At 38.5% G+C, this 22,160-nt stretch overlaps 1 protein-coding gene and 1 long non-coding RNA gene across 4 annotated transcripts in view; both read left to right on the top strand.

Annotated features, from left to right (window-relative positions):
- Positions 1-214: 214 nt before the first annotated feature.
- Positions 215-22,160, top strand: part of PDE7A (phosphodiesterase 7A) — a 128,940-nt gene continuing 106,994 nt past the window's right edge. For 2 of the 3 annotated variants that reach the window (XR_004435241.1, XM_033202611.1), the window contains exon 1: positions 215-1,365. Coding sequence is in view for 1 of the 3 variants with exons in the window: in XM_033202611.1 (XP_033058502.1) it covers positions 1,228-1,365 (138 nt within the window). In the remaining 2 variants the exon portion in view is untranslated. The remainder of the gene's footprint in view (positions 1,366-22,160) is intronic. The other variant, XM_033202612.1, reaches the window with a different exon arrangement.
- LOC117079003 lies at positions 10,020-18,982 on the top strand. The gene is made up of 2 exons (XR_004435242.1): positions 10,020-13,130; positions 14,261-18,982. It is a non-coding gene; the product is annotated as an uncharacterized LOC117079003 (long non-coding RNA).

Raw genomic sequence — 22,160 nt, 5'->3', positions numbered from 1 at the left:
GGCCCCCTTCTCACTTCCGAATTCTCGGCTCCCCTCCCCGCCCCTCGGGCTCGGGATGGCCCCGGGGCCGCACCTGCCAGGGGAGCGCTCGAGCCTGGCCCCGCCGAGGGACTGGCAGTGACGTAGCGGGGAGGACGATGCCCGCGCGGCCCGCTGACGTCACTGCCGCAGCGGTCTCTAGCGAAGCCCATGAATGGGAATTCAAGGAGGGAAAAGCCAGAAGTGACCCCGCGGTCAGGGCTGTGGAGGGCGAGTGCGCCGCGTGCTTTGGGTTTCTGGGGTCGGCAGGACGGAACAGCGTCTCTAGCGCGGGATGAACCCACCCAATACCCTCGGCGCGCTGGAACGCACGAGTTTAGCGCTCAGGGGGATGCCCCGAAACCGTGGGGCCTCGTGCGCACGCGCCTTGGCTTGCGAGGAGCTAGGGGAGGGAGTTACGGCAGGGCGTGAAGAGAACTGCGGGTGAGATAGATGGGGAAAACGTTTGTCGGGAGGGGACTCCGACAGAGCTCTAGGGTGCGGAACACAAGGAAGGCTACTGTCGCTCTCGGTCGCTGACCAGTCTCCCTGGGCGCTGCGGCGGCGCGGGGCGCTGGGCCTGCGGCGCGGCGTCGTGACGTCACGGTGGCGGCAGCCGTGGTTGGCGCAGGGTCCGCGGCTGCAAAGTGTGAATTACGCCGGGCTCGCGCCGGCGGCGGAGTGAAGTCAGGCTCCAGGGGAGGGGAGGGGAGGGGCAGGACTCCAGCGGCGGCGGCGGCAGCGGCAGCGGCCCGAGCTGGTCGCTGCTCCAGAGTCCCCCCGCCCCCTGGGTCTGGTCGCTGGCTCCAGCCGTCTTTTCTTGCACCGCTTTGCCCCGGCCGTGCTCCGCTCGAAGTCTCCAGTTCGGGTACCTGCTCCTCTCGGCCGAGGAGCCCCAAGGCGGCTGGGTTCCCTCTCCGACTTTGCTAGTGCTGGCCCCACTTGCACCCCGTCGCCCCTCGCCTGGAGCTAGGCGCGCGCCGGTCCTGGTAATTGGCGCCGCGGCCGCCGCAGAGCCTTCCCGCCGGCGGCCCGAGCGGAGGGCTGGGGTTGGGGAGGCGTGAGCGCGGCTTCCCGGCCCGGGGTCGGCCCCCGCCCGCCCTGCCCCCGTCTCGGCCCGGAGACCCCCGAGCCGCGGCCCCCTCCCAGTGCAGGGGCCGGCGGCCGCGGCAGGGCGGGCGCCGCGCGGAGGCAGGGCGGGTGTATTCAATGGAAGTATGTTACCAGCTGCCGGTACTGCCCCTGGACAGGCCGGTCCCCCAGCACGTCCTCAGCCGCCGAGGAGCCATCAGCTTCAGCTCCAGCTCCGCACTCTTCGGCTGCCCCAATCCCCGGCAGCTCTCTCAGGTAATCGCCGCCGCCGGTCCTACACTTAGGGGCTTCTCTCTTTTGTTTCCCTCTGCCCACCCAGCTTCACCTCCGTGACATCCCCCAGCCCGCGCATTGTCCATTGTCTGGGGATTTCTAGGCTGGCCTTTCGATTGGAGAGCCTTTTCTTTGAATCCTCCTGGCTGTCCCCCCTCAGTTCTCCAGCCTCCCCAAAACCCCACACTAGTGGGCTCCGGGGTCCTCTCATCAGACCCTCCCCAGGCTTGTCACCCTCCGTGCCCAGCAGTTTAAGCCTGAGGAATGACCGCCCTCCTCTTTTTCGGTCTGGAAGTTGAGTCTTTATTTCTTAGTTGTGGCCCTTGAGTACACCTGTGCTCCCCCGCCTTGCAACATACCTGTCCCCCCTCCCATACACACACCTGTATGGGGTTCGCGCCTCTCCTCCCCCAGCTCCCGCGCACCCCGCGGCGCTCGCCTGGTCCTGCGGTTCTCTCTGAACAATAGGCCTAGATGCCCCGTGGCTGTCGTCTCCCTGACCCCTTCGTTTCTGTGGTTGGGCTGTACTGGGTATCAGAGGAACAAGTCTGCAAAGTTCATAGCCAGGAATCAGTTTTGTTTTTAATTTGATAAGGAGATTTTAGGAGAGAAACTACTGATGTGCACTTATGGGAAGACTTTGAGTGGTCCAATACCAGTTGCTCCTGAACATTTCTGTTTTTTTCCTGTGGTGATGCCGTTGGTCCACTTCCTTAGATTTGGCTAATTTTGATTGCCAGACTTAAAACAGAGGGGTAAAAAGAATTTTGTTTACATCTGAACTGAATGCCTTCACTCTCTGCTGGCAGAAGTTATGGCTAATGATGACTTTTAAAATCAGATTTTTCCTGTTGGTTAATATTATCTTTTGTGGGAGTGTATGTTCTCTCTCCATTTGTATTGTATCTTGAGCAAGGTGTGTGTGTGTGTGTGTGTGTTTGCAGGTAGTGTGGACAGCACTTGGTAGTGTAATAAGTGTCTAGTAAATATTTGTCATTTACTTCTTTGCCTAAAGTGGTTGTAGAAGGAGCAAGAGCCTATATTTGGGTTTCTCTGTGAATCCTTTTTATCTAAACTAAAACTTATTTCACAGCACAAGGTAGTATGCTAATGAAGTCAGAGCAGACTTGTGAAAATTACTATAATGTGTCATTTAGAATAATATTACATGGTTATTTATTTTGAAGGTTAGACCTGTGATCTGCCTTTTTAGGACCACTTAAAGCATGTTCAGATTCCAGAATTAATGTTGAGGAAATATGAATGCACTGCTGAAGAAGGTTTTTAATAGTAGTAGTTAAAGATTTTTAATGAAAGTAACATTTTTCACTTCTAAATATTATTTTACTTCCTCAGATCAGCAGGCACATGACTAGCAACTCATTTCCAGTTATATCTGAATAATAAAGGCAATCACTGATTATTTATACAATTATAAATTATGAATAAAGTTCTTGTGCTCTCTGAGGAGAAAATGAATGAGAAGGAAGATTCCAAGAGATTAAAATGAAGCTGATGCCAGGGGTTTTTCCTGATGTCTTAATTAATCCACAGAGACCAATTTTAAGCTCCACTTCTTGGTTCATTTTTCTAGCCTTAGGTTTAAATGGGTAATGGAATTTTAAAAATATGATTGTGGCAGATGAAGCAAATATTGTAGAGTTACACCATATTTTACTAACCCTTACAACTTTTAAAAAAATTTCTGAACCCCAAAGTGAAGTATACAGGAACTTAAACTTTAGACAGAAATTTTCCTCAATTAACACTTTTTTTTCTATTAACATTGTGGTAAATGTAAACTTAGTGGATGCTGAGATGGACATACTTATTATCAAGACTTTGTGTATCATTTAATAATAAAGCATATGTTGATATTGGTTTCTTTAGGCCTAGATGGGAATTTGTAATAGGAAAAAGAAAGGAGACAGAAAATCTTGGAATCCTGCTCAGAGCTTGTAAAATAAGCATTTGGTTTAATCAAATGCTTTCTTTACCCTTCAATTTTTAGTTCCTAAACCTGAATGTACAGAAGTTATAAAAAGTTTAACAGGTTTGTAATTGTTAAGAGGCTTAGGGAAAAAAAACACCCCCCTTTTTTTCCCCAAAGAAAAGACTTTAAGTAAAATAATTACAGTTTTTGTACTTTAAAATATGCCTAAAACTGGCAACCTTCCTTTTCATTTCCTTATTGTCACCATAGTATTGGAGCCCAGCTCATAGTAGGTACTTAATAAATATTTGTTGAATGAATGAATAGGTAATGAAATTATCTCTGAGCATCAGTTTTAAATATGAAGACAATATGGGAGCATGAAGGTACAGCACAAATTCTTTTATCCAAAACTTGGTTTGGAACTTGTAATTGCAGACCATAACAGTTCCAGTAATACACAGAAAAGACTGAGTGACCAGAATTGATTTGGAGATCGTCTCAAAGCCAGTGTGTTTTAGGCAAAGTTCTGACACAACTTGTTTTCCAAGTAGCAGCAAATTTGAAGTGGGGTGGGAGGCTGCCAGAGTCAGTTCACACTGACAGCAGCAAAGGTTGACAGCAGACACACCAAAAGCCAGGGGTCAGAAGAAAAACTCTTCGAAGCAAAACTCTTCGAAGCCAGCAACTTTTACAAGCACCCTGGAACATTTAGTTCAGGGGCTTGAGTGTTATACAACACAATAAGTTTTAGTCAGAATAATGTTAATAGAGCCTGTTTTTTAAAGTTGAAAGATTTGTACTGTTTTTGTTTTGTTTTGTTTTGTTTTTTAAAAGATTTCCATGCCAAAGAGTTTAAGTATTGGTGCTGAAATGGACAAGCTTGAGTTACCTGGAAAATTCATTTAGGCGGAACACCAGATCTTCCAAGGGTGCCAAGTAAATGAGGCATTAATTTTTTGTTTTAAAGTAGGACGTATACTATTTCAAATGGTTAATATGAGTTTTTTGAATCAGTGAATGATAAAGTAGGTGAAGCTTGTTCTTTGTCGTTTTTGGATATCTGTTGTTGAGAGCTGAGTTTAAAGATTCGTCTTTGAGAATAACATTCGTATTTGGAAAAAAATACTGTGGAGGCAGAAATTGTGTCTTGTTCACCATCATATCTATGGTACTTTGCATAGGTAGGTTCTTGGTAGATGTGAAAGTTGAGTGAGTATATTGATGGGTATGCCAAAGCACTGCAGTTGGAATTATTCAGTCAGATTTTCTGTGCACTGGAAGCAAATCTTACATGGGTTAGAAATTTGAGTTTTAATTTTTAGAAATCTATCATTAATTTATATTATTTCTAAGTTAGCATTTGTCTTTTTTTTTTTTTTTTAAAGAAATACTTCACAAATATGTACTCATAGAATACCTTCTTGTGAGTGAGGCTCCTTGTGTTATGTGTTGAGAATATGTAAGGAATTACAGGCTGAGCATCCCTAGTCTGAAAATCCAAAATGCCCTCAAATGGAAACTTTCTGAGTGCTGACACGGAGGCAGAGATTCTGCTGTTATTTTTTGCTGTTGAGCAGCTGATGCAGGTATTCTGGGGCTGCTACTGTGCTGCCTAGTTACCCTAAACACAGTATTTTCTCACTGTATTAATGGTATGTCGTATTGTTTACCGTTAAGTTCTTTTGTGTGAGTAAGTGTGAGAAGTGATTGCTTATCACTAGCATATGAATTCAGAGTCAGAAATGATGGTGATACCAAACAAGTATGGATCGACCACATGGGTGATGAGTTCGTCTACGTGGGTGATGAGATGCCTTTGCTTTCTGGTGGGTCAGTGTACACAAACCTTGTTTCATGCACAGAATTATTTAAAAGAGTGTGTAAAATTACCTTCAGGCTATGTGTATAAGGTGTATATAAAATCTAAATGATCTTTGTGTTTAGACTTGGGTCCTATCTCCGAGATAGCTCATGATGTATACACAAATACCAAAAAAGTCTGAAATCCAAAACACTCCTGGTCCCAAGCATTTTGGATAGTGATACTGAGCCTGTAGTAGTTTTTTGTTGTTGTTGTCTTAATTGTTTGTTACACTGCCAGCCTAACCAAGTTTTCCTTTGTATGCATACTCTTCCTTATACACAACCATTTTCCAACTACAGTCATTATTTCCATTCTCTCTTTAGCAGTGTTCTTAGTATATGACAAATTATCCAGGTCCTGTGAGTGCCAGAATAGTTCAAAGCACCTTCGATAAAAGTTGGTTCCTCCTTCAGGAAACTTACAGAATTGTGATAGAGAAAATGGTATGATTATATGTGGTGTAATTATTATACTGGAGTTATCAAAGTGTTATGAGACGATAAGGAATGTATGCCTAAATTTCTGGTTTAAATCAGAGTTAGCCTTACGTAATCATTGAGGCTTGCTTAGGCCGGGGACTGAAGGTTAAGCAGTTGTTTCTAGACAAATGAGTGAACGTAGCGGGAGGAGGAAGGAGGATGGCCCACGTAGATATGATCAGAGCTGTCCAGTAGAACTTTCTGTGATGATGGAAATGTTTTTGCACTATCCAATGATAGTCACTAGCCTTATGTGGCTAGTGGGCACTTGAAATGTGGCTAATATGACTGAGGAAATGAATTTTTACTTCAGTTTTATTTAAATAGCTACATATGGCTAGCAGCTATTTAGTTGGCAGAGCAGAGGTATTGTCTTACTTACAAACTAGAGTGAAGTGTTAATCTATAAGCAACACATTCTCTGAATGTTGAACATTTTTGTTTTTAGGTTTTTGTTGATGTATGCAAAACTTTGTTTAATAAACACCTTCATGCATGCTTGATAAAGTCTTTAAAATCACTAGGGTGGGTCAAAAGGTAAGAACATCTTTTGACATTCTCAAAAGGATCTATCCTTCGATATTACCAAAATAAGTGATCCTATGTGTTTCATCTCCAATCACATATTATTAGACATTTTATAAACATTTTGCTACTATAGTAGATGCACTGTGGTACACTGAGTTTGTTTTAAATTGCAGTAAGCAAGTGTGCTTTCTGAAGTATTGCTTGTGCTGTTTGTATTTGCTCTTTTGTGAAGTTTTATTTGCATGTCCCGTGCTCATTTATAAGGGCTCTTGTCTACCCAACATCAATATATAAATGTGCATTATTCCAAATTACCGTTAGCATAATAGTTGCCTCTTTGCAAACTTAGATACAGAAGCTGATACAGTGAATAGTGTGGCCAGTGAGTGAGATACCCCAAGGGAAGTGGTTATATTTATGAGACCTTCCTACCTGTATATTCTCAAAACACCTGGTTTGTTGGGACCTTGGCTTCATTTCTGTTTTCAGAAATGCTTCATACTTTAATTCTTCATACTAAATTTAATACTACCATACTTTAGCTTTCACTTCTGAGCTAATATGTGTTTATATTTCAGATACATGCTCAAACATAATATTAATATAAATCCATAGTGTATTTGGAGTGGGAGTGTAGTTCTAACAGGGTGTTCAAATTTCTAGTTTATAGGTTGTCAGGAACACATTCAGTCTAGGAGATGTTGTTTATATGCTGAGATTTTACTGCTTTGTTGCTATGCCTAGAGTTCCATCAGCTGTACATGCTGTCTACCCAGGAATTCCTTCTTAAACACAAAAGGCTGCAAGAGGTAAAATATTAAGCCCTTCACAGAAGTTATGAAGAGGGAGGGTTGCCATTCATTCTCTTTGAGGCAATTTTCAACTCTTTTCTTCTTCTCTTCCCTCCTCTTCCTTCACTGTTGACCAGAGCAGTTTTAGAGAATTGTGTTGTTTTCTGAGGATGAATATAGGGGCACGTTTGGGAAGAGAAGAGCTGAAGAGAGGGGGAGTGGACAAAACTTAGCTTCCTTCTCATTTTTGTCTAAGATGGTAAACAGTCATTTAACTGGATTAAAGACCTAGTAAATTTAGATGATGAAGAAGTCTTACTGCATGCAGGCCCTCTTAAGGAATTTAATTTTCTTTGTTTTCTTAATTTTCTTTGTTTGATTTTATCGATCACATTTGTTTATGTGTTTATATAAAATCTATTTCTGATTTTGTTAGAAGTCTCTTGACTAAAGATCTTTTCAGATCTAGACATTCTTAAATTCCCTGTGTTCACTACAAAAAGCTCCAATTCATTTTGAATCTTCTAATTTAAAAATAATTCAAAACTTTTAGATTCTGGCTATGAAGTTGCTTATCTTTTATGTTTAATTTGAATTGAGAGAAAATTTAGACTTTATTCTCTTCCACATTTAAGTGGCTTATTCTTGCCTAAAAGTGACATAGCCTTTGTTGTTTTTTTATATTGTTGCCAAACATGCTTTTCAAAAGGTTATCCACAAATAATACTTTTGCATATTTGCATTCAGGTGTAAGTGTTCATAGGATCAGCATATGAGGAGAGGAACAAAAACTAGATTTGTAGATGAGCCTTCTAAACTTACAGGGCTTTATTTTGGCTGCTGGTAAGTTCCTTTTATAAGGGTCCTGTGCCACTGATTGTATGGTTGACATCAGAAGCATCTCCTGCTTATAATTTTCTTTGAGTAGCAATTTTGGATTGCTGCTCCATGCCTCCACCTGCTGGTCGGGATGGCTGTTCATTTTCAGAAAGTGATGGCTAGAGGGAGATGGAAAAGACCAAGGTAAGTCAAGGTAGAATTTGGGGGAGAAAATTAGTTGTTAACTGAGATAACTAAATTTAAGCAAAGTCCGCTTTACTTGTTGGAATTTTGAGTAGAACAAACTGTAGTTCAGGACCATATAAAGTACTTGGCAAATGGTGCTTAATAAAGATGCAGTAGTTTTGCTTTAGTAGCAATTATAATTACAGCGGACCCTTGAACAATGCAGGATCCAACTCCCTGTGCAGTCAAAAATTCGCATATAACTTTTGACTTCTTAAAAACTTAACTACTAATAGCCTACTCTTGGTGAGAAGCCTTACTGATAACATACACAGGTGATTAACACAAGTTTTGCATATGTATTATATTCTGTCTTACGATAAAGTAAGCTAGAGAAAAGAAAATATAATTAAGAATATCAGAAGTAAGAGTTTGCTATTCGTTAACTGGAGGGGGATCATTGTAAAGGTCTTCATGAACCTCATCATCTTCATGTTGAGTAGGCTGAGGAGGAAGAGGAGGGATTGGTCTGTCTCAGGGGTGATGCTTTGCAAGTTTTTTTAAATTTTCATAAATATTCACAAAATTTCTTAGTATATTTATTGAAAAAAATCTGCTTGTAAGTGGACCTTCGCAGTTCAAACTCATGTTGAATTGTCAACTGTATTTGTTTCTGTTTTTGGGGTAACTCCTATATGGCAGATACTTTTAATTGGTGTAGTGTTTCTTTGTTTTGTTTTGTTTTTGTTTTGAGACAGAGTCTTGTTCTGTCTCCCAGGCTAGAGTGCAATGGCAGTATCTCGGCTCATTGCAACCTCTGCATCTCTGCCTTAAATGACCCTCCTGAGTAACTGGGACTACAGACATGCCCCACCACGCCTGGCTAGTTTTTCTAGTTTTTGTAGAGATGGGGTTTTGCCATGTTGCCCAGGCTGGTCTGGAACTCCAGGACTCAAGTGATCCGTCCACCTTGGACTCCCAAAGTGCTGGGATTACAAGCATAAGCCACCATGCCTGGCCCAGTTGGTGTTTTTGATCATTACAAAAACTCTATGAGATAAGTACGGTTACTCCCATTTTTACCAAAGAATAAACTGAGTTTCCAGACATTAAGTTGCTCAAGGTATTATATGAACTTCCAGAAAGGCCTGTTGTGCTCCAAGACCTTCACTTTTAATCTGGCCTACCTAATCAGGGAAGATGAGTGGACTACAGTTAGAATTTTGAGTTTACAAATTAAAAATTTTGTTGTCTTATGGATGTAGATAAGGAAAACAAATTTGACTAGTTATTTGAAGTAATAACTTTCATTCTGATCTTTTCAAATCGTATCTGGATTATTTTGTTCTAAATGCCATGTTCTAGGAGGATATAACTCAGCTAAATTGTTCTCTGAAGATAATGAGCAGGTTGGTAAGGTGATTTGAAACCATTTCTCTGAAGGAAAAAGTCTCAGATTTTAGCCAGCAGGGATATGGATGGAGATGGAGAGCTGGCGAGAGGTGACAGAGTATTGCTGTCTTCCAGGGTTTAAAGGACTGCCATGTGAAAAAAAAGGAAGAAGAGGGTTACTATGTTATAGATTTTGATTGGTTGTGTGTTCTTGATTGCTGTGCACTGTTCTTACTTTGTCTTAATGGTCTCTAATTTGGAGAAGATATAAGTTTAAAGCTGTCATTTGTCCAAGGTAACACAATTAAGTAGTGGAAATGGGTTAAACTCTAGTTCATGCTAACTCTAAAGCCTGTGTGTACTCTCTTCTACTTCCTTTTGCCACATGGGAAAAGGACGTTACTTCAGAGGGTAAAATAAGTACCAATAGCTAGGAACAGTAGGGAAATAAGGATATCTTGTGTTCAACCATACTGGTAATCAAAGAAATGCATACTAAAAAATGTGATACTGGCTGGGCATGGTGGTTCATGCCTATAATCTCAACACTTGTGAGGCTTAGGTGGGAGGGTTGCTTGAATTCAGGAGTTTGAGACCAGCCTAGGCAACACAGAGAGATCCTGTCTCTACAAAAAAAAATTTAAAAATTAGCCAGGCATGGTGACACGTGCTTGTAGTCCCAGCTAAGCTGGAGGCTGAGGTAGGAGGATCTCTTGAGCCCGGGAGGTCATGGCTGCAGTGAGTTGTGATCACGCTACACTACACTGCAGCCAAAGTGAGTTTATAGTTTGAAGGTTACACATACACAATATTAGTAAGATTTTAAAAATTAATACTTAAATTAGTATTTTTGCTTGATAATTTGCTTTTGGGAATCTATTCTGAGGACATGACTAAAAATGTAGATAAAGGTTAATCTTCAAGTTTATTCATCCCATTATCACTGTGAAAAACTGGAAACATAATTTGCAAATGATTAAATAGATTGTAGTATTATGTAGTATAGTATTTTTCATTATTTCTGTATTATGTCGGCACTTAAATGCCTTAAAGAATTTAAATGATATATAAAAATGTGGTTTACAAGTGGCTCAATGGATTCTAGTATTATTTCTATATTGTGTACCCACTAAAATGATTTGAAGAATTTGAAGAATCTTTAATTGCATGGAAGAAATGCTAGCAACATAATTAAGTGAAGAAAAAGCCCAGAGTATCTACAGATTATCTTAATTATGTTTAAAAAAATAAATCACAAAATACGTATATATCTATATACCATGCATGCTTGCCAAAAAATAAAAAAAAAGCTAGATGTATCCCAGAATGCTAACTGAAGCTATCTCTGGGTGGTGAAATTATAAGTAATTTTTAACTTCTTTATAATTGTATGTAACTTTATTGATATTCTTGTGTTAATGTAAATCTCTTCTTTAACCAAATTAATTTAGGACTAATAAGTCAAGTGAGTTGTATTTGAACCCAGATCTTTGGCAAAGCTGTTCGTACAGGGTAGGCAGCTCATGAGATTATAAATTTTCAACCAGTGACTGTTGAGACAGCAGCTTGAAAGATATTTAGATAAGGATAGTCTCAAGGGATTGACTGATTTCTTCCACCTTCATGATTCTGTGTGTTTTTTTTTTTTTGGTAAGTCATATATATGCATGACATGACAGGTACACTTGCATAGCTCTGATTATTGTAAAGTAATTTTACTTTCCGTGGGAGATCCTGGGAGGTAAAATTAAATGTAGTTACTGTTTTGAAGAAGAGCTATTTGATGACAGTTGGTGAAGAGTTCTTTAACAATGGCACTGGTGGAAGGAAGAGAGAGAAAGTTAGGAGTAAGGTCCTAGGAACTGATTTGCTTTGGGAGGTAAAAAGTATTCCTACTTTTTTAGTTTGGAAAGACCAGGTAGATGATAAAGCTAGTAACAAAAATGCAAATAGGAAGAAGAGGCAGATTTGTTTTTCTTTCTTCTTTCAAAAACAAATGTGTGTATTTGTAGAGGGGAGTTCATAAGTTTACTTTGAATATGTAGAGTTCAAGTGTCTGAACATCCAGGTGAAGATGTCCAGTAGGAAGATGAGCACTAATGATATATTCTGACCTTTAGTACAACGATTTTGAAACATTTTGCCCATATATCCCTTTAAAGAACTGGAAAAACAAAAAACTATGTACCTTCTCCCACATCTTGAGTTTTTCATCTGAGTTTTAATATCTGTAAATGATGTAATTTCTGGTGGTGGTGTTCAAATCACAATTTTAAATGTGTATGAGGGGATTTTTAACAATTCATGAAAAAATATATGAACAGACTTAATTTTGACAGAATTTTTTATAGTCTTTTTTTCTCTTTGAACTCTATTTTTGTTTTACTTTCTCTGCCTATTATCCTAATGTATACTTTTATGCTGGAAAGCATTTTTATCAATCATGTTATATGTTCTCTTATTTTTGTTTTACTTTCTTTACATATTATCCTAATATATTCTTTTATGCTACAAAGCATTTTTATCCATCATGTGATATTTTTCTGCAACAAAAGGAAATTCATTCATGAATTTAATAGATGGGAATAAAAAGTGCTTTATTTTAATGGTCCCTCAGTTCTGAGTTCTATGGACAGTTATAATACAAAAATAGGAAAATTGTATATGTCCATAATGCTCTGTGTCAAATTTATTTTGGACTGAGTTATCACTTCAGTCATAGCCAGTAGACAATCAAAACAACATATGTTAATTACAAATTTTAATAAGTATTAAAGTAAAATTTTGTCAGAAATGCGTTTTCAGTAGGATAGATGGGGCTGGTTTATTTCAATTTTATCCATTTATAAATATTATTAGAAAAGATGGGGTTCTGCTTGAATCTGTTCCTTTTTTACTTTAATATTTGAAAGTATTGAGAAACCTCACTTATGAATTTAGTAGATGGTTATTAAAAAGTGCTTTATATTGCTTTATATTAGTAGTATCACCCATTCTTCTAGGTTGTATGCATAAAACAAAATAATCCATAATCAAATTATTTTTAATACTTATGTCAGGTAGCAACTGGATTTGATTCTCCTTTCATTTTCATGGAAGTGGTGACACCTTGATTTGAAAAAGAACCCTGAACTTAAAATAAATGTTAAAAAAAAAAAAAAAGAAAAAGGTGTCAGTGTTTTTAGAGTAATTAACTTTCTCAATGTGAATATATTGAAATGTCCTTTTGGCCACCTGGTTGTTTTTAGCCCAAAGGCAGTACTCCACAGCAAGTTTCAGAAAGTGTGAGAGTTACAGTTTTCTTTCATGATGGGGCAGAGGGGAAAGAGGTAAAGGGAAAGAGGAAGGGGAAGTAAAGGAAAACAGACATGCGTCAGCAGAATGGTTCTAGAAAATGGTACAGATGGAAATTGAGAACATAATCATCAGTTCTCTTGAATCTCTCCATGCTCATACACTTCCAGGGGTATGCATGACACAATTTGTAGACTGCTGGTTTACTGTATTCCCTTTGTTACTTGTTGCTGTATTTTACTGCTCTCCATAGGTATTCAGAAATAATACCTTATACGTCTGTTATTTTTTTTTCTAGGTTTTTGATTGCTACTAGTTCTGGGTTTCCATACTTCATCACTCTATGGAATCAGAATGTCAGTGCTTGAAAGGGACTTTATAAATAATTCCATTCTCAACATTTCAGAAATTTAGCGACTGAGGCTCAGAAGATGAAGTGATATGTCCCAGATTACACAGTAAGAGAGTGGAGAAGTTAGGGCTTTCAATTTAGTTCTTCCAACTTTTAATCTGTTGCTTTTCTCACTGTATTCCCTGCTTCCTTATAAAAGGATTGAGCTGTAGGAGTTCTTTTAGTTGCCGTCTTTCTTTAATGAACGTTATTTGGGTGGTATATCTTCTTTAATACACTGAAACTGTCTGTTTATGGCCCAGTAATCATGTGAAAAAGTTAAGAGTACAAACACACTGAGTTCTAAAAATATCTAGTTACTTTTAATTAACATATAATCACAGGTAAAGCAAAGCCATTATCAAAAGTATAATAGGTCATTTGGGAAGATAGCATTTGATTTGTTGAAATGTGATTTATGTGCAACTTAACCTTTTATAAAGAAAGACATATCTCACTCACCTTTAAAAATTAACTTATGAATGAAGCCTTTTTCACCTTGGGGAACCAAAGTTAGTATTCATAACATACAGCAAGCTCACTCTCTAGCACTGTTATGTATGAAATGGTGAGTAGTGGAAGTTTTTGTTTTTTGTTTTGTTTTTTTTTTTTTTTTGAGACGGAGTCTTGCTCTGTCGCCCGGGCTGGAGTGCAGTGGCCGGATCTCAGCTCACTGCAAGCTCCGCCTCCCGGGTTTCACGCCATTCTCCTGCCTCAGCCTCCTGAGTAGCTGGGACTACAGGCGCCCGCCACCTCGCCCGGCTAGTTTTTTGTATTTTTAGTAGAGACGGGGTTTCACCGTGTTAGCCAGGATGGTCTCGATCTCCTGACCTCGTGATCCGCCCGTCTCGGCCTCCCGAAGTGCTGGGATTACAGGCTTGAGCCACCGCGCCCGGCCGGAAGTTTTTAGTAATTTAAATTTTTAAAAATTTTACTTTTTGTGTAAATTCTTCATAGTGAATATATATTTTAAGAAAAACAGTGAAGTTTTTCTAAAAAGTAAAATGAAAAGATTATATATGTTTAACAAGGATAATACAATCAAATCCCCAAGAGTATAAGACTACTCAGTAGAGAATTAGCAAAAGACTCAGGCAGTTCCGAGAAGAAATATAAATGTAGAAAAACATGTATAGCTTATCTAATAATAAAGGAAATGCAAGTAAAAGATGGTTTGGCTTTGTTTTGTTTTGGCAGAAGAGTACCTTCATATTGGTGAAGACTGACAAAATCCACTGTTGGGAAGGATATAAGAAAATGAGTAATTTTATATGTGGAGTTGGAGTATCATTGGAGTCAACCTTTTGAGAGGACAGAAGGTCTATGCTATGCAAATGAAAATTTTAAATTAGAATACTGCCCTTTCTGCAGATCTGGAATTTGTCCAAAGGGGCAATTGCAAAACTTTGCTAAGATATATGTATACAGATTTTTGGTAACAGTTTGCAGCATTGGTAATGATAGATATTTTAATTCATTTCAGTGCTTCTTGGGGGCGGGGGATGGGATAAATTATGGGTATTTTAATTCAACAGAAAACTCTGTATCCAATAAAATAATGCCAAATAGCCATATTTGTCATAGAAAGATAGACATAACAATTTTGGGGGAAAAAACTACTTGCAAAATGGCATACCTGTCAATCTAACAGACATGCCATTTAATGCAGCTTTCTACATCTGTATTTTTGGATAAAATCATGGAAGATATTATATATCAATGTGTGAAAACATCCAAATCTGGAAGGTTATTCAGTATAATGTTAACGGTGGCTATCTTTGGGTAGTGAGATTTCTGATAATTTTTACCATTTTTGTACTTATGTGATTTTTTTTAAAACAATGAAAATATACCCCTTTCAGAAATCAACAAAGCTATTTTTTGAAATCTTCCCATTAAAAAAGTAACATGTCTGTTAGTCAGAATATCATATAAGTGGAATTTTTAAATTATAAAGAGACTGAGGTCTAGTTAGTTAATAATTTAATAAGTTACAAGTATGTGAGTTGGAAGTGGGTTTTCACTGCCATATCCCTATGTGCCTGGCACGCAGAAGGTGTTCAGAGGGTATAGTCTGTTAAAATGAAAATAGAGGCATGTGTCACTTAACGATGAGGATACATACTGAGAAATGCATCATGAGGCAATTTCATCGTTGTGTGAACATCATATTTACACATCTAGATAGCATAGCCTACCACACACCTAGGCTGTGCGGTATAGCCTATTGCTTCTAGGCTACAAACCTGTACCGCATGTTACTGTACTAGATATGTAGGAAGTTGTAACACAGTGGTAAGTATTTGTGCATTTAAACATAGAAAAGATACAGTATTATAAATTTATGGGTCCACTGTTAATACATGCTATTCATTGTTGAACAAAATGTGGTTATTTGGCACATGACTATATAGGGTTATAATGTTTGGAGGAATACGCTGCATTCTTAATGAAAAATGAAGAAAATTAAAGTAAGTGTTACGGTGGATAGTTTACAAAAAACATTCTACCTACTTCAAAGCTGAGAAAGTAAACTTTCTGCTATCATTTAAATTAACTAAAATATTTGAGGGTCTCTATATGCCTAATATATTTGTAAAATCTAAAAAGTTATCAAGAAAAATTATAACTTAAGATCATAGACTATTACTATTAGAAGATACTGTAAAGTTCCCATAACATACAGATCAGTAAGCTGAAACTAGAGAGGTTAAAGGACACACAAAGTCATTACAGAAATCTATTCTGTTGCATGTTCCTGATTTTGACTATTCAGCCTTATGGAACACTTTTGGAACAGGAAGATTACCACTTTATAAGGCAATGCATTGTGTTTAATGGTGTAGTGGGGTTGAATAGTATTTATCAACAATTCTTGTTCACCAGGAATCTCAGAGTGTGACCTTATTTGGAGTACGAGTGAGTCTTTGCAAATGTAGTTAAGATGAGAATATATGGGATTAGGACAGGTCCTGAATTCAATGAGTGGTATCTCTGGAGTCCCAGAAACTCAGACACACTCAAGGAAGAAAATCATGTGAAGATGGAGGCAGAGATTGGAGTGATGCAGCCACCAACCGAGAACACCAAGGATTGCTGGGAGACATCAGAAACTAGAAAGGGGCAAGGACGATTCTCCTCTAAAGCCTTCAAAGGGAGCATGGTCCTGCTGACTCCTTGATTTTGGACCTTCAGCCTTCAGAACTATGGGAGAATATATTTCTGTTGTTTTAAACCACCTGATTTATGGTACTGTGTTACAGCCCTAGGAAACTATTACAGATGGTTTTGATTATTTCAGATTTATTTGTTCATTTTTTCAGTCAAATTTACTGAGCACTTATTATATGCCAGGCACTCTGCTAGGCATTACAGAGATACATAAGACATTGTTCCTGCCTTCATTCTTGGAATTTGACCCAGTAGAAAAAGTAGCTTTGTAAATAGACAATTACAATACATTTTGATGCATGTTCTCACTAGAATGGTGTATGAAGTTAAGTGATGGCACCTGAAGCTAGGAGAACCTGGAAAGTTTTTATGAAGTGAGATCTTTGTGTTTGGTTTCAAAGATAGAGTTGAAATCACCCTCCATGGGAATTCTGTTTTATTCTGCCACTGCAGTGCCATCAGTCCTACCTAGTTCAAAGCATATTTAGCTGGCTGCAGTAGCCTCTTGTCACTAGAATTCTGCCTCCACTGTTTGGTTGAAGTAATTTTTAAGATGCAGTAAGATTGTGTCAGTCTATTGAAAACATCAGCGTGTTCTCATCACAGTAAAACACAATTGCAACTCCTTTTCATGATACGGCCCCACATGATCTGGTCCCTGCTACCTCTTCAATCTCTTCTCCTTTCACAGTGGTCTCCCTGCTGTTTGTGAACATGTCAGCTTTGTTCTCGTCTTTGTCTTTGCCCTGGCTGTTTTCTCAGACTCAAGCTCTTCCCATAGCTTCATGTCATTCAAGCGTCAGCTCAGTCTTTGCAGAGGAGCCTTCCTTGGCCATCCCCTTCAAAATAGCTCCCATCCCCCATCTATCCCATTACCTGTTACACTTTCTTTATGACACACCTCACTAATTTGATTTGTATGTCTCTACCTGGCATTCACCTCCACCTCACCCCCCACCTTCACCGCCATTGAATATATGGTCAGCAGACAGGAATCCTATTTACCCTATTCACTGTTCTGTCCCTAGTGTATATCACATAGTAAGTGTTCTTTACAAAAGAATGAAGAAAAACTTACTCATTTAGTCTCATGCTTACCATGTCAGAACATATGTCACCATAACTTTCCTCTGGATGCATCCCAAATTGTATTCTTCCCACCTACCTCCTCCAAGATTCCACCTTCATCTTTATACCCTTTCTGAATTGCCCTTTGTAATATTGGAACTATCTTAATCTCTAAATATATAAATATAATATATGCAAGTCTTATTTAAGAATACATTGAAGTTTAGAAAAGTAAGGTGCCCAAAGTAACACAGCTATAAGTGGTATTTCTAGGATTTAAACTTAGATCTGTCTCTAACTACAGCTCCTCTGCTGTGCTGTTGTGGAGGCTGATGTTCTTGGTAAGTGGGAGGTATAAATCCAGAATTAGAATAGGAGCCCAGTCCATTGGACTAGAAATAGCAAACATTCATTATTTGTTTCTATAAGAAGAACTGGGTGATATTTTTTAAAAGAACCTTTAAGAAGTAACTTGAATTTTTTTTTGGGCCAAAGTTAATGTATGCTTGTTATAAAATACATGGAATATATGCAAAAATATAAAGAAGAAAGTAAAGACCATCCATAGTTCTTCCACTGAGAGATAACCACTCTTAACATTTTAGAATATTTTAATCAAGTATTTTTTGTGCAGAAATATTGTGATTTTTATGCATAAATCTTGAATTTTGACATCATTTCCTAATGTAATTACTAGATTAAAGCATATTGTAAAATTTGTGTCCAGAAAGATGATGCCAATTTATATTTCCAATATATTTAGTTTCCATTTCTGGAATTTGTTAAATATTAAACTTGTAATATATGTTTGTTATGAATTACCTGCTCTGTCTATAGGCATACCTCAGATATTGTGGGTTCAGACTATCACAATAAAGCTAATAACACAATAAAGCAAGTCACGTGAGTCTTTTGGTTTCCCCATGCATATAAAAGTTATATTTGCGCTGCACTGTAGTCTATTAAGTGTACAGTAGCATTATGTCTAATAAAGACAACATACACACTTTATTAAAAATACTTTATTGCTAAAAAAGGCTAACAGTCATCTGAGCCTTCATTAAGCTGTAATCTTTCTGCTGGTCGAGGGTCTTGCCTCAGTTGATGGCTGCTGACTGATCAGGGTGGGAGTTACTGAAGGTTGAGTGGCTGTGGCAATTTCTTAAAGTAAGACAACAATGACATTTGCTGCATTGATGGACCTTCCCTTTCATAAAAGATTTTTCTGTAGCATGTGATAGTGTTTAATAGCATTTTATCCATAGGCAGAACTTCTTCTAAAATTGGAGTCAGTCCTCTCAAACTCTGCTTTATCAACCAAGTTTATGTAACATCCTGAATTCTTTGTTGTCATTTCAGCAGTGTTCACAGCATCTTCACCAGGAGTAAATTTCAACTCAGGAAACCACTTTCTTTGCTCATCAGTAAGAAGCAATTCCTCATTAAATTTGAGTGTTACATGGACAAGTTTCATGGCACCCCAGACAATTACAATAGTGTCATTAAAGATCACTATCACAGATCACCATAACAAATAAAATAAAACATTTGAAATATTGTGACAGTTATCAAAATGTGACATAGAGATAAGAAGTGAGCAGATGCAGTTGGGAAAATGGTGCCATAGACTTGCTAGATGCAGAGTTGCCATAGACTTTCATTTTGTTAAAAAAAAAAAAATGCAGTATCTGAAAAGCCCAATAAAGCAAGGTATGCCTGTATCTTCTGTGAGTTGTTTCTATTAGCTCTTGTTTTTCTGTTGTCAACTTAGTATATTTTATATCAATTTTTGAATTATTTTCTATTGAAAATGAACATTCTATCATATTTGTGGGAAACATTCCATTTTTTTGGCCTTATTTTTAATGTCCTACCTGTACTGCCAAATGTTAACTGGTAAGTCTTCAGTTGCTGTAATGATGTAATAATAGGGTAAGTTCATTTTTTTTTTTTTTTTTTTTTGAGATGGAGTCTTGCTCTGTCGCCCAGGCTGGAGTGCAGTGGCCGGATCTCAGCTCACTGCAAGCTCCGCCTCCCGGGTTCACGCCATTCTCCTGCCTCAGCCTCCTGAGTAGCTGGGACTACAGGCGCCCGCCACCACGCCCAGCTAGTTTTTTGTATTTTTTAGTAGAGACGGGGTTTCACCGTGTTAGCCAGGATGGTCTCGATCTCCTGACCTCATGATCCGCCTGTCTCGGCCTCCCAACGTGCTGGGATTACAGGCTTGAGCCACCGCGCCCGGCCAAGTTCATTGTTAATAAAAGTTTTTAGTATTTTATAAATCTCCCACTTGTAAACTTTGTCTTTAATATATTAGTTTGATAAAGATCTTAATATATTGCATAGCTGATTGTCAGTAATTAATGACTAGTTATCTCTTCATGTTTTTAATATATGATAAAGGTGACAAGATAAATATTTTTCTAGACCTAAGAATGTGGAATGGGAGGAAAATTTTTTATGCATGTAACTGAATGTACTACAGAAGCATTCTCAGGGTTAAAGAAGTTGCCACACAATCTCCCCCTAAATCAAGTATTCTTAATTTTGTGATGTTATAGTAAGAAAAATAGAAAATAAGACCCATTTTAGACAGATTACTTTTCTAAAACTTTTAAGTTTTTAAGGAGAATTTATATATCTTGGAAACATTTAAAGGGATTTTTAAATAATATTAACATACAAGAGGACAATTTGAAGGTAAAAACAGAACACAGATTACCTGAAATCTGTAGAAACATCATTGTTCAGTTTAATGTTTTCTTTGTCTCACAATGAAAATTCTCCAAATTCATTTTTGGAGAAAAACTTTCTGGAAGTGACTTTAAGGATTTTTGTGGTTGGCCTCAGCTCATTTCTATTTGAGGTGTGGTTTTTCAAACTTTGTAGAGGTTTTCCACCCTCCTCTCCCCATCAGTGGTATTTTTAAATGTCTTTATTTTAATGTTAGAACACCTTAGAGCAGGATTCAAGTGGGCTGTGCAAGAAGAACCACTGGAAATAGAAAAATGAAACTTGAGGATTTTACTTGTATTTATTTTTAACTTTAATTTTTTTGATCCTAGTTTTATTTATTTTCCATAGAGTGTTTGTGTATGTATATATAGATAGATAGATAATAAATACATTAAAATTTTGGAGACTACTGCCTCAGATAGTCTGTTAATATACTATGCATTATTTCTACCTCCTCCAAACATGGGAGTGGGGGAGCCTGTGTAGAAATGTTTGTAACACTTCAAAGGGTTCTTGAAGTGCGCTCATCATACCCCTAGGATACCATGTATCCATAACTTTCTTTGCTTCCTGAGTCCAGTTGCCCTCAGCTTTTTCTCTACTGATTTATTTGACTTTATTAACCAACTCTGGTTTCAGTCCTTAAGGTTACAGCCTAGGATTAACTCTTAGCACAGTTGACCTTGTCCACTGATCTGTTCTGATTTCAGTATGTTTGGTTAGAATATGTAATTCTTTAGGAGTGCTTGCGCAGTCACTGCAATCTGTTTAGCCATTCTCAGCCTAGAAGACTGGACACTAGTTTTGTATTTAGTCTACTGTGTCGCCAGGATGGTCTCGATCTCCTGACCTCATGATCCGCCGTCTCGGCCTCCCAAAGTGCTGGGATTACAGGCTTGAGCCACCGCGCCCGGCCAGAATATGTAATTCTTAAGAGTGGACACTGTTTATTTCACTTTCGTAAGCCCAGTGCTTCATGCAAAGTAGGTATTCAGCAAACGTAGAAAGTGAATCAAACCGTTACCAAGTCCTGTCAGTGACCTAGTCCCATGGAGAGCCCAGCCGTCTGCTCTACCCACACTTCCTTCTTTTTTCTCCTTCCCACAATGCCACCCCTTTCTCTGCCATGGCATTCAGTCATTTCTGTTCTGAAGTACCATATGCCATCTCAAGGTGGCTACTGTTTTTTCGTAGGATGACAAAGGATTTCTGGAGAGTTTCTTGAAGTGGTATAGCATTCACAGTCTCTCATATAAGCTGATGGACGGCAAGGTCAGAATGAGGGGCAGGTTTCCAGCCCTTGAAGACTTTACAGAGGTCTCTGGATTTCTCCTGGGGCCTTGTTTATTCTAATAGATTGGTCCCTGTTGAGTAGTGGGATGACTGTAGGCAGCCCTTATCTTTAGTAATCTGTGGGACATAACCCCAGGTCAACATGCCCTCTTTGTTTTCAACATAAAAGTATGCAACTAGAGAGTGCTAAGCCAAAAGGCAATGGTTGTGAAATTCTGCCTATTAGAAACTGTATCAGCTCATTCAGGTATGACACCATTGGTGTCCAGTAGAAATATACTGTGAGCCACATATGTAATTTTTAATTTTGTTGTAGCCATATTTTAAAAAGTAAAATGAAACAGATGAAATTGATTTTATTTAACTCACTGCGTGCAAAACTTTATCAATTTAACGTAATCAAAATTACAAAGGTATATATTTTACAGTTTTTAGATAATGAGTCTTCAAAAGTCAGTGTGTATTGTCTACTGGGAGCACATGTTGATTCTGACTATCACCATTTAAAGTATTCTATAGCTACAGATGGCTAGTGATTCTCACTGGACAGCACAGCTCTAAAAATGGACATTTACGGTACATATTGCTAGGGAGTCGGGTACCACTTCTATAATTAGACAGATTTGCAGTAGCAATATATTACAGGGTTATACACATTTCTTCCCCTTAAAAACTTAATTGTTTTGGGGAACATCAAGATACTGTATAAATTGGCTATATTTTTAGAGGGATTATATAGCTTCAAATATGAGAGGATGGCAAAGGTTTTACATTTATTTTGCTTTCTTTGGGTTGGGTTGTTTTAGTTTCTTGGTTTGGGGAGGAGGGA

Source organism: Trachypithecus francoisi, unplaced genomic scaffold (assembly GCF_009764315.1).
Source record: "Trachypithecus francoisi isolate TF-2019V2 unplaced genomic scaffold, Tfra_2.0 Lachesis_group7, whole genome shotgun sequence".
Taxonomy (NCBI): Eukaryota; Metazoa; Chordata; class Mammalia; order Primates; family Cercopithecidae; genus Trachypithecus; species Trachypithecus francoisi.
This window is presented reverse-complemented; position numbering and strand designations above follow the sequence as displayed.